Genomic DNA, 12,500 nt, shown 5'->3' on the forward strand with positions numbered 1-12,500 from the left:
GTGTGTGTGTGTGTGTGTGTGCGTGCGTGCGTGCGTGTGTGTGTGTTACCTAATGTTGGGTCTGAAATCAGCAAGCGTTGTGTTGGAGCGATGAACATTGAGGATCTTTGCTCCTCTCCTTCGAGTGACACACAGACAGTGAAATGAGATGGACATGGAACCAGAAAGTGTGTGTGTGTGTGCGTGTGAGTGAGTGAGTGAGTGAGTGAGTGAGTGAGTGAGTGAGTGAGTGAGTGAGTGAGTGAGTGAGTGAGTGAGTGAGTGAGTGAGTGAGTGAGTGAGTGAAATAGTGAGTGAATGAGCATGTGTCTATATGTGTGTGTGTGTGTGTGTGTATGTGCTTGCGCGTGTGTCTGTGTCTGTCTGTGTGTGTGTGTGTGTGTGTGTGTGTGTGTGTGTGTGTGTGTGTGTGTGTGTGCGTGCGTGTCAGAACAGACAGTGAAATGAGATGAAGATGAACATGGAACAGGCACTGATGTGTGTGCCTGCGTACTTCTGTATGTGTGTGTGGTACAGTGTGCATGCCTGTGAATGTGTGTGTGTGTGTGTTCTGATTTAAGTGTCATTCGGGGACACATATTAAATATATAACCGTAGGAGTCGAGACCCTTTTGCAAGTGGGGACCAAAAGCTGTGTCCTCAGTATTGCATTTTTTTCTTCGATCAGTGGTTAAAGTCAAGGTTAGAAAGAGTGTGTGCGTGTGTGCTAGTGTGTGTGTTAGTGTGTGTGTGTGTGTGTGTGTGTGTGTGCGACCGTGTGTGTGTGTGCGACCGTGTGTGTGTGTGTGTGTGTGTGTACCTGCAGAGCGCCGTCTTAGACGAGCTCTGTGACAAAGCGTCGGTCACTGAACTGTCGCTGGAAATCCTTTTCCTCTGAAACTCTCGGGACCTGGAACACACAGACAAAACTAATTTAATTTCATCCACACACACACACACACACACACACACACACACACACACACACACACACACACACACACACACTTTTTTTTTATATATCCTACTTGTTTTGCAAATATAGGTGGTTTTCATACAGTCATGTAAATAATCCTTGTATATTGTCAATATTTAAAAAAAAAAATCCCACTCACATTTAACTTTATACACCCAGCATGCAATATCAGCTTCATCCACCAGAGGGCGCTCACAGCTCACGCTGAACATGATGCTACAACACTTCCTGTGTTTACTAGTAAAAGGCCCTCTGTAGATATTCTCAGAGTTGTACATTTACTACCAGTACTTTAATAATTTAAAAAAATTCAAGCCTTTTTCTCATAAATGTGTGACTACAGTATCTTGCAAATGAGTGACTGGTGTTGACAAGACAGACAGACAGACAGACAGACAGACAGACAGACAGACAGACAAGACAGACAGACAGACAGACAGACAGACAGACAGACAGACAGACAGACAGACAGACACACACACACACACACACAGACAGACAGACACACACACACACAGAGACACACGCACACACACACACACACACACACACACACACACACACACACACACACACACACACACTCACCCACACACAGACATACACACACACACACACACAAACCGACACACACACACACACACACAGACCTTGGTGTGGAGGCGTTGGTGGAGGCAGTGTGTGAGGTGGGGGAACCCGGGAAGCTGAATGTTCTCTTCTGGTCTTGATGCTCCTCTGAGTCCACGAGGTCGGGCATCCCCGGGGAGGTTCCCACGTTCTCCTTTAGAACCAACTCTGGGTCTAAGATGTACAGCTCCTCCTGGGAAATCTCGGTCACGTAGTTTAAGTGCTCCTGGAACGTACAGGGTTAGGAGAGTGTTATTTTGTCTTTTATTTTCAGATCTAGGACATTTTATTTATCAACAATCGCGAGAAATATGTTAAACTATATTACACTGCATCAAAAAATACATAAATTGAAACATAAATAAATTAATTCAAACACAGCCGGAGGACAGGGGTATTATTTTCGTCACGTAGTTCCAATGCTCCTAGACAGACAAGGGGTAGGAATCTACTATCTAAATGTATCACTTTTATCTAATAGGAAATACTGGCTTTTTTTTTCTTTTTTCGTTTCAATATTTTTATTAAGTTTTTTTTTACAACATTTGACGTATCAGTATCTAAACTCTTACTCATGTTTGACATTTGACACATATTTTATTTTTTTTATTAAAAATAATTTAAAGCTGGGGTGGAGAATTTGCGGTGAAAATAGCAGTTGGGATAGAGATTTGAATCCAAATACCTCAACCGCTCCACTTGTTCTCTTTGGTCCCTCCCCTATGGTCCCTCCCCTGACACACTCTATACAATGTCGATGCCAAAGTGAATGGACAGCCCCAACAGCCAATAAGAACAGAGAATCGGATTTTTTTTTTTTTTTTAGAATCGGAGCCTCGCTCTGATTGGTCAAAGTGTACCGCTCATGTTAATTTTGGCCAATCAGAAATCATATAACCCAGCTTTAATACAACGTTTGACCCAAAAAATGTATTCAAGTGAGTTTTATCTAGTAAATTTAAGTCTTGAGTATTAGAAAATATCTGACTCACCTGAGCTCTGTCGATCCTGTAGAAGCGATCTGCGGTTGTACCTGAAACAGACGAAGTGTGTTTGTTTTTCTGACTTTTGGGACACACAAACACACACACACACACACACACACACACACACACACACACACACACGCAAACACACACACTAAACTTAACAACGGTTGATTCGGGACATTTGTGCAATTGGGGACGAAAAAGTTATGTTCCAATTCTTTGGGTTAGTGGGTAAAGTTAAGGTTAGGGTTAGGTAATGGGTGTGTGTGTGTGTGTGTGTGTTACAGTGTGTGTGTTACAGTGTGTGTGTGTGTGTGTGTGTGTGTGTGTCTGTGGATCAGAACTTACAGTCGAGGAAGCACCACTTCGTAGACAACTTCTGTGAAGAAAAACACTCGCCCCTCATCTCATCAGAATCCTGAGAGAAAATATAGATAGAAAAAGATTCAGTTAATATGCTACAACTAGATGTAATAAACTTCACATTTGAAACAAGACTTAAAACGCTTGTGTTCACTTTAGTTTTCTATGACGTCATACTATTTTGATTAAACCAACATGTGTAAACGAGTCTAGATAATTTTTCATAAGTAAGGTTCCAGTGATTTTACCATTCTGACTTTATCTGAACCTATTTTTACTGTTATTATTGATACATTACTTCATTTTATTTTATTCTAGCTCCTTTATGTGTGTTTTATTTCCATCTTTTTAATATGTATCTATGTAAGTATTTTTACCTCTCACACACACACACACACACACACACACACACACACACACACACACACACACACACACACACACACACACACACACACACACACACACACACACACACACACACACCTGGTCCAGATTGTCATGCAGTCTATCTATCAGCAGACGGCAGGTCTCCAAGTCGCTGTCTCCGGGGACAGTGATCACACCGAGGGGCGTCGCTGCAGAGAGAGATGAAACGTTGTGAGATTATAATAACAACAACTAGAGAAGTTATAGATTGACAGAATCATAGGTTTAGTGGTGTGCCTGGACAGTCATTTCAAATCGATGTGAATGTTTTGTTTCAAATGTCAAGAAACTACATTCCTTTGTGCCCAACTTCCAAAATCGCCACAATCGAAATCATGAATTTATCTGTATCCATCCATCTCTCTCTCTCTCTCTCTCTCTCTCTCTCTCTCTCTCTCTCTCTCCCTCCCTCCCTCCCTCCGTCCGTCCGTCCGTCCGTCCGTCCGTCTGTCTATCTATCTATCTATCTATCTATCCATCATTTTTTTGACACTCAAACCAAAACATTTATTTAGTCTTTTACCTTCAAATTAGAAGTGAAAACTAAACTATCACATAAACTTGATTTGAAAAACATCAAATTACCCAAATACGGCCCCCCATCATTTAAACTAAACATTGACTCAAATGAGAAACGTATAGTGTTTGTGGGTGTGTGTCTGTCTGTCTGTCTGTGTGTGTGTGTGTGTGTCTGTCTGTCTGTGTGTGTGTGTGTGTGTCTGTCTGTCTGTCTGTCTGTCTGTCTGTCTGTCTGTCTGTCTGTCTGTCTGTCTGTCTGTCTGTCTGTCTGTCTGTCTGTCTGTCTGTCTGTGTGTGTGTCTGTGTGTCTGTCTGTCTGTCTGTCTGTGTGTCTGTGTGTCTGTCTGCCTGTCTGTCTGTCTGTCTGTCTGTCTGTCTGTCTGTCTGTCTGTCTCACATGCTTCCTTCAGTTGGTCCTTGTCGTAGTGCAGTGCCTCGTACGCCGCCATGCTGATCCTGTTCACTCTTATCTGGAGCTTCTCTGGCACAGGCTGCTCACTGTACACACACAGACACACACACACACACACACACACACACACACACACACACACACACACACACACACACACACACACACACACACACAGGTTAAAACAGGCACGGCAAGGGAGTCCTGGCATCGTATCGTTAATATGGGTTATGTATCTATTTATGTATGCTGCACACATGAAATCGACACATAAAAAAACGACAAAAAGAGGAAAAAGTGACAAATAATTCAACAACAAAAAAAACCTGCATAAAAGCGTGTGTGTGTGTGTGTGTGTGTGTGTGTGTGTGTGTGAGTGTGTGTGTGTGTGTGTGTGTGTGTGTGTGTAAACCTACTCATTGAGATGTGGCATGGACATCCTTCTCTTGGTCTTCTGCACCATGTTGGCTTGTGACCTCAGGTTGATGTGTATGACGGACGGAGCCAGTTTACACGGCTCTCCATCCACCTGCATCGGGATGGGCTTGAAGGTGGTGAGAGTGACTTCTTTACACTGGTGCAGACGCTCTCCGTGTCCGCCAACCTGTAACGTAGCCTGGAGGAAAATATAACAAGATATCAACCAACACAGTTAGAAACAAGTAGAACTGCTGCCCATTCAATGTAGCCTGCAGAAAAATAAATAAAACAGCAAGAGGTCAACAAATAGGTTGCTAGAACCTTAGGGATGCAAGGATTGTAATTTTGAGAAACTTTTTCATGATTGCCAATTTTGTAAAAAGTCTAATTGTTCCCCCCTTAGAACTAACATCCACAACATACAGAAAGATTCTTGGAACTTCTCTTTTTCTTTCATTCATCGTATGAATGTATGAAGTGTTATAGTCTGAGTATTTGTCCAGGGTAAAGTAAAGGTGTTGTTGTGAATGTTTTGGGAGTATTATTTCAGAATTACTGTGGACAACGGATGCACATAGTGACTTATTTCCCCATTGTTTAAAAACAAAGTTCGCACTGTGGTGTGCACCTTACTGCGGACATAAAAAAAACCTAAATCTCGATTTGAAAAGGTAAAACAGAGTGTGATGGAGTCTAGCTTAATCTAATGGTCTGATGTGATTGGCTTAAATCTCACCAGTGATGTCATAGTGAAGCCGATGACCTCGATGCAGCCGTCGTCATGACGCTGAGGCTCAAACTCCTGAGACTCGCTGGGATGACCCCACGGTGTGGTGCCCGCACAATACCTAGAGAGAGAGGGGATATATATACTTACTGTGTGTGTGTGTGTGTGTGTGTGTGTGTGTGTGTGTGTGTGTGTGTGTGTGTGTGTGTGTGTGTGTGTGTGTGTGACCCCACAATGTGGTGCCCGCACAATACCTAGAGAGAGAGACCAATGATTACTGATATCAACTCTCTCAAAATGTCAGCATTTAGTCCCAGTCTGGAGCCCATTATGGTGATATTGTATATATGTATGCTTCTCCATTTGAGATTATTTTCCATTAGATCTGAAGAATACTCTATCATTCCTTCACTTATACTCCAGGTCCAAAGTGTTAGAAGACCCTTGTTGTTCCAGTGTTATTGACACTGGAGCAGCTCTAGTCCTTCAATGAGCTGCAGCCCCAAAGTAATTTTTTATGCAGATGACACTATCTTATATGCTCGGGGCTTTTCGTTACATTTCTGATCACTCTAAACTAACACAAGTTTACCCAAAATTCTGACAAAATTAAATCTCCTCCAGATAACCTGAGAGTATTTAGCCATTTAAATAGTTTTGTAGGTTTTTTCTTAGGAGTTTATTCTCATAATTTCTTTTTCTTCCTCAACCTGGCATACATTGATGTCTAGATTCTCAATGTTAACTAAACTAAACTAAACTAAACTAAACTAAACTAAACTAAACTAAACTAAACTAAACTAAACTAAACTAAACTAAACTAAGCTAAACTAAACTAAACTAAACTAAACTAAACTGACCAATGTGATATTAAAGATTCTCAGCAAATGTGATTATGGTGATAAATATACAGTATGCATGCTGCTCCATTTTATTAATTCTAATCTGGTCTCAAAGTAAAAGCCTGAAACAGACCAAAGCAATAGAAGATACATGCGATTGTAAAATTTCTCATGTGTTTGTACCTGGGGATGTTGAGGAAGAGTAAACACTGTAGCTTCATCTCCTGGACTTTGGCTGTGAGGTCTGTCCCATCACACTGAGGGAGAGAGGGACACACACAATGGGTTTTAGACATGTTCATACACACTATTTAGCTTAGGTTTTTTTATTACATCGTTAGAGGTTTTTCTGATTAATTAGTAAGTGTTTCTTGTAGATGTTTATTATCCGTCTCTACTCACCACCACTCTGATGTACTTGGCGAGATCTTTAGAACTACCGCTGAGAAAATCTGAGAAGGCCGTCTGAAACACAGCACACACACACACACACACACACACACACACAAAACAATATGAATAAATAAAAGGTCACCACTTTTTTAAACATTAAAATTGGCCTGGGGAGGACTCTCACCCCGGCATAGAACATCTTATTCCGAAAGCGGCTGTTAAACTTCTCGGGATTCGCCTCTGGAAACACAAAAAAAACCTGTTAAATTCAATCTGGTCTACGTTTTTCACGAATAAAACTTGTTTGGTAAGTTTTCACAAAAAAAATTATGTTGAGATAATGTCTGTTAAAGATGGTTGTATGGGAGAAATATACAGACTCAAACAGACAAGGTTTAGTCAAATAAACACCTGAATGTACATGTTGGACCTTTGATTTATACTGGTATGAAAGAAGACATGTTCTTCTGCACTGACCTCTAGATTCATGGAAGCCCAATGTGACGTGAGCATCGAAGCCCAAACTGAAGTAGTTGTTGAAGACGTCAATAGGAAGCTGAAAAACAATAGAAATCACCATTAAAAGTTAGTTTAAGAGAGTCTGATGAAGCTTAAAGCTGCAGTGTGTAACTGTGTGTGTCAGAGAAGTGAAACATTTTCTAAGGTATATTCTCATAATAACTGAATAAACAAACTTTCCTCACAGGAAAATGTGATCCCTGGAACACTGTTCTGTCTGTCTGTCTGTCTGTCTCTCTGTCTGTCTGTCTGTCTGTCCCTCTCCCTCCCTGTCTGTCTGTCTGTCTCTCCCTCCCTCCCTCTCTCCTTCCCTCACTCCATGTCTGTCTGTCTGTCTGTCTCTCTCTCTCTCTCTGTCTGTCTGCCTGTCCCTCTCCCTCCCTCCATGTCTGTCTGTCTGTCTGTCTCTCTCACTCCATGTCTGTCTGTCTGTCCCTCTCCCTCCCTCCCTACCTCCCTCCATCCCTCCCTGTCTGTCTGTCTGTCTGTCCCTCTCCCTCCCTCCCTCCCTCCTTCCCTCCCTCCCTGTCTGTCTGTCTGTCTGCCTGTCCCTCTCCCTCCCTGCCTGTCTCACCTTGTCTGCCTGGTGTTCGTCCATGTCCTCTGGTTTGGCCTCTGTGTTTGGTTCCACGTTGAGGTTCCATCGGTCCAGCTGAACAATGTTTCCATCCTCGACGTGAGAGAGAATCTTAGTGATCGGCTCATCTGTGTAGCCCTGAAGAGAAAGAGGGGTTTAATACACATCCATCTATCTATCTGTCTGTGTGTCTGTCTGTCTGTCTGTCTGTCCGTCTATCTATCGATCTATCTATCTATCTATCTATCTATCTATCTGTCTGTCTGTCTGTCTAGATCTAATAGGCCTTTCACACCGCCGCAAAATCGGCGCTAGTTCTGGGCTTGTTCGGAGTTAGAGCCAGTGTTTTGGTTTCACACCGCCAGAGAGCCTGCTCCGGGCCGTAAAAACCGGGGGAACTCATACCCCAGGATTGAGCAGGGTTTGATAAGAACTGCTTGCGCGAACGGTTGGGGGAGGGATTATCCTGACCAACCAGAGCAACTCAAACCTCATGCCCGCCATATTTAAAAACACCGCTACTACGAGACGTAAACATAACATAATTACCGAACGTAGCGATCAAATTGACCGGCGAGAATACGCTGTATGGGTCCTGTTTGCTTAAGAAAGCAAAGCGAGAGCCAACAAGTGTAAAAATAAGACGTATTCGCCGCTGTTGTTGTGCTTAAAGCTAGCGGTAGCTTTAGCGTTAGCCACAAGAGCAGCGGCGTCGGGTGACGTACACACACGTTTACAGTGACGTCATGACGTTGCTCTCTTGCCGGCTCCATGGCTGTCTCCGGTCGATGTGAAACCAACCGGTTCATAACTGGGATAAGGCTGTAACCAGTTTTGAACTGACCCCAACACCAGCCTGGAACTGACTCTTGGTTCATTTTGGTGTGAAAGGCCTATTAGTGATCGGTTCATCTGTGTAGCCCTGAAGAGAAAGGGTTATATGTTTAAGTAAGTAAGTAAGTAAGTAAGTAAGTAAGTAAGTAAGTAAGTATGTATGTATGTATGTATGTATGTATGTATGTATGTATGTATGTATGTATGTATGTATGTATGTATGTATGTAAGTAAAACTTTATTTATGTATCAATTTTTTAAAACACGCAGTTAAAAAATGCTTAACACAAACAAGCGCAAATACATCTAAACAAAATAAATAAAACGGTGGTAACACCTTAAAATAAGGGTACATTAATTAACTGTTAGTTAATGCTTATTTAGTATTTAGTATTAACTAATCTGTTTTGAAAATAGGCTCTTGGACATATAAGCTTTATTTGACATATTTTCGAAACTAATGATAGCCTATATCTTTACGTTTTGAGTAGATTCATATTTCAAAACTATCAATAATCTGTATTTTCATAATACTATTTGTTATTATATTGTACACACATGACCAAACAGTATTACTCAACCCTCCCCAGTTGAGTCACACACACACACACACACACACACACACACACACACACACACACACACACAGGTTAAACTAAACAGTGTATCTCACCCCTCCCCAGTTGAGGGTTCGTGCGAGATCGTTTCCTGTTCCCAGAGGAAGGATGCCGACCGGCGGAGGAGGATGAATCTTTAGATCATCCAAGACGGACAAGATCCAGCCCACCTGCACACAGACAGACAGACAGACAGACACACACACGCGCGCACACACACACACACACACACACACAAACACACACATTTTAAAAATGTTAGATTCTTATGTTTTTTCTGTGTATTTTACTTGCATGCAAACTGTTTTATGTTTACACTTTGAATAGACTATGATTTTATATATAGCCTACACAAAAAATTGTCAATAAAATAAAAAAACAAAAACACTTATTAGTTCTTTAAAAAGAAGGTATTTGCATATATAAACATAATGGAGTATTGGGGTCTGTGTGTGTACAGTGTGTGTCTGTGTGTGTACAGTGTGTGTCTGTGTGTGTACAGTGTGTGTCTGTGTGTGTACAGTGTGTGCCTGTGTGTGTACAGTGTGTGTCTGTGTGTGTACAGTGTGTGCTTTATGAAAGTTGTGAAAGTTTTAGGCTCACCGTCCCGTCTCCCCCACAGGCCAGAATCCTGAGGTTCGGCACTTTGGCATAAATCTCCAACCTGCAAGAAAATAGTAAAAAAAAAGTTAAAGTAAATAGAAATTAGCCCAAAGTGAGCAGATTTTTATTTCTTACTTATACGTAAATATATTATTTTTTCTATATATTCTATACGAACACACACACACACACACACACACTCTTACCCCTCCTTGGGTCCTCCCTTGGTCAGGTCAAACACCTGTCGGGGGTTCAGGTACCACATGAACGATTGGATGATCTTCGCTCCCTGGAAGGAACAAAAAAAAGTAAAAAAAAAATATATATAATTATGAGGACCTAGACCTGAAACATCACTGTCCTTGTGGGGACCGACTGATATTGTGGGGACCAATCACCAATAACTATCTAATAAGAATACCTGGTTTTACTCCACTCACACAGACACAGACAGACAGACAGACAGACAGACAGACAGACAGACAGACAGACAGGCAGACGCTGTGGGTAAAAACATCATGTATTTTATGGGGACCCAGACCAGACATTATACTGATATTGTGGGGACCGACTAACATTGTGGGGACCAACACAATGTTTTTCTTTTTAAGAGAATTTTTCAGCATTTTTCCTTTTTTAGACAAAGTCAAGAGACTGTGTGGAGTGTGGAGCCTCTATTCTAACCACTACACCACAAGCACCTCTCAGACACAGACAGACAGACAGACGGACAGACAGACAGACAGACAGTCAGACAGACAGACACACAGACAGACAGACAGACAGACAGACAGACAGACAGACAGACAGACAGACAGACAGGCAGACCCTGTGGGTAAAAACATCATGTATTTTATGGGGACCCAGACCAGACATTACACTGACATAGTGGGGACCAACCGACATTGTGGGGACTAACACAATGTTTTTCTTTTTAAGCGATTTTTTCTGCATTTTTCCTTTTTTTTGACAAATTAAAGAGACTGTGTGGAGTGTGGATCCTCTATTGGAGGGCTCTAACCACTACACCACAAGCACCTCCTCAGACACAGACAGACAGACAGACAGACAGACAGACAGACAGACAGAATCTTTGGGTACAAAACATTGTGTATTTTATGAGGACCATGACCGGACATTACACTGTCCTTGTGGGGACCGACTGACATTGTGGGGACTAATAGCACTTTTTTTCTTTTTAAGATAATTTTCCAACATCTTTGCTTTTTTTGACAATGGGGAGACTGTGTGGAGTGAGACCGAGAGACAGAGAGGCAGACAGACAGACAGACAGACAGACAGACAGACAGACAGACAGACACACACACAGACACACAGACAGACAGACACACACACACACAGACAGACAGACAAACACACACACACACACACACACACTCAGACAGACAGACAGACAGACAGACAGACAGACAAAGACACAGACACAGACACAGACAGACAGACAGACAGACAGACAGACAGACAGACGGACCTGGTTCCCTCCACTCTTGGGGTTCACAAACACCAGCAGTGGTTTCATCAGCTGAGAGGGAAGCGGCTTCACATGGAACGGCTTCCATCGCCCATCCTGGACCTGAAACATACAAAGAAGAAGTTGAAGTCAATTTTTTCCAATACTATAAACTGTATATATATTTTTTTTTTTTCTTAAACATTTCTTAAATATACAATTTTTATTAACATGTTTGATTGACTCAAATACCAAATATTCACATCATGTCAAAGAGTCAGAGACAGACTTTTACTTCTGCCCTCTGGTGGCATATTCGTGCACTGCAGCATTTCCCAAAATCATAATTTAATTTCATTGATTGTAAAAAAAATTATTTGATTTCAGATTTCAAACAGTTAAAGGCCTACTTCACCGGTTTGAATATGAAGGTGTATTGAATTCTGAGATCCTATGTAGTATAAATGTGCGAAAAAAATTGAAATCGGTTCATCCTAGCCTGAGAAAAGGCAGAAAGAGTGTTTTTTTTAACCCTATATTTCTCTTTCTCGTGACATCACAGAAAGAGAAATATAGGGTTAAAAAAAAACGTACTTGTAAATATTACTGTGATGTCTTTTACTGTGACATCACAGTAATATTTACAAAGTACGTTTTTTGAAGTAGGCCTTTAAACCATGCATTCGTATTATGATAAATAAGCCACTGTATTGTTAAATGTAGCATTGTGTGTATAGTATCTTCACTCACCTCTGTTCCCTTCTTGCTCGACTTGTTGCATTTCAGTGACGTACGTTTCTTCTTTTTACTGGATTTTAGAGACGACTGAAACAAAAACAGAAAACACAACAGTGATCAGTATGTGTGTGTGTGTGTGTGAGTGTGTGTGCGTGTGTGTGTGTGTATGTGTGTGTGTGTGTGTGTGTGTGTGTGTGTGTGTGTGTGTGTGTGTGTGTGTTTGTCACTTTGTTTATTCCACAGTGTTAAGATACCCAAACCTGGTAGCCCACCAACATTAAGGGGACTAAAAACACAACACTTTCTAAGCAATTCATGACAAAAAATCCAACCAGACAATAAGTGAAGGACCATCATGTTGTAATTTATGTGCAATGTGTGTGTGTGTGTGTGTGTGTGTGTGTGTGTGTGTGTGTGTGTGTGTGTGTGTGTGTGTGTGTGTGTGTGTGTGTGTGTGTGTGTGTG

General features: G+C 41.7%; 1 protein-coding gene across 3 annotated transcripts in view; it reads right to left on the bottom strand.

The window, feature by feature from the left end:
* Window positions 1-12,500, bottom strand: part of LOC307250769 (diacylglycerol kinase zeta-like) — a 50,657-nt gene that overhangs the window by 10,259 nt on the left and 27,898 nt on the right. For 2 of the 3 annotated variants that reach the window (XM_080027947.1, XM_080027946.1), the window contains exons 10-28: window positions 12,048-12,122; window positions 11,319-11,420; window positions 10,033-10,115; window positions 9,827-9,887; window positions 9,280-9,393; window positions 7,770-7,910; window positions 7,154-7,232; window positions 6,861-6,916; window positions 6,686-6,748; window positions 6,467-6,540; window positions 5,451-5,562; window positions 4,711-4,910; window positions 4,280-4,380; window positions 3,421-3,512; window positions 2,920-2,989; window positions 2,575-2,615; window positions 1,606-1,808; window positions 800-889; window positions 50-118 (exon numbers count right to left, since the gene is read on the bottom strand). In XM_080027947.1, coding sequence (XP_079884073.1) covers window positions 50-118; window positions 800-889; window positions 1,606-1,808; window positions 2,575-2,615; window positions 2,920-2,989; window positions 3,421-3,512; window positions 4,280-4,380; window positions 4,711-4,910; window positions 5,451-5,562; window positions 6,467-6,540; window positions 6,686-6,748; window positions 6,861-6,916; window positions 7,154-7,232; window positions 7,770-7,910; window positions 9,280-9,393; window positions 9,827-9,887; window positions 10,033-10,115; window positions 11,319-11,420; window positions 12,048-12,122 — 1,826 coding nt within the window. The remainder of the gene's footprint in view (window positions 1-49; window positions 119-799; window positions 890-1,605; window positions 1,809-2,574; window positions 2,616-2,919; window positions 2,990-3,420; window positions 3,513-4,279; window positions 4,381-4,710; window positions 4,911-5,450; window positions 5,563-6,466; window positions 6,541-6,685; window positions 6,749-6,860; window positions 6,917-7,153; window positions 7,233-7,769; window positions 7,911-9,279; window positions 9,394-9,826; window positions 9,888-10,032; window positions 10,116-11,318; window positions 11,421-12,047; window positions 12,123-12,500) is intronic. The other variant, XM_080027948.1, reaches the window with a different exon arrangement.

This window comes from Ammodytes marinus (genome assembly GCF_949987685.1).
Source record: "Ammodytes marinus genome assembly, chromosome: 5".
Lineage (NCBI taxonomy): Eukaryota > Metazoa > Chordata > Actinopteri > Uranoscopiformes > Ammodytidae > Ammodytes > Ammodytes marinus.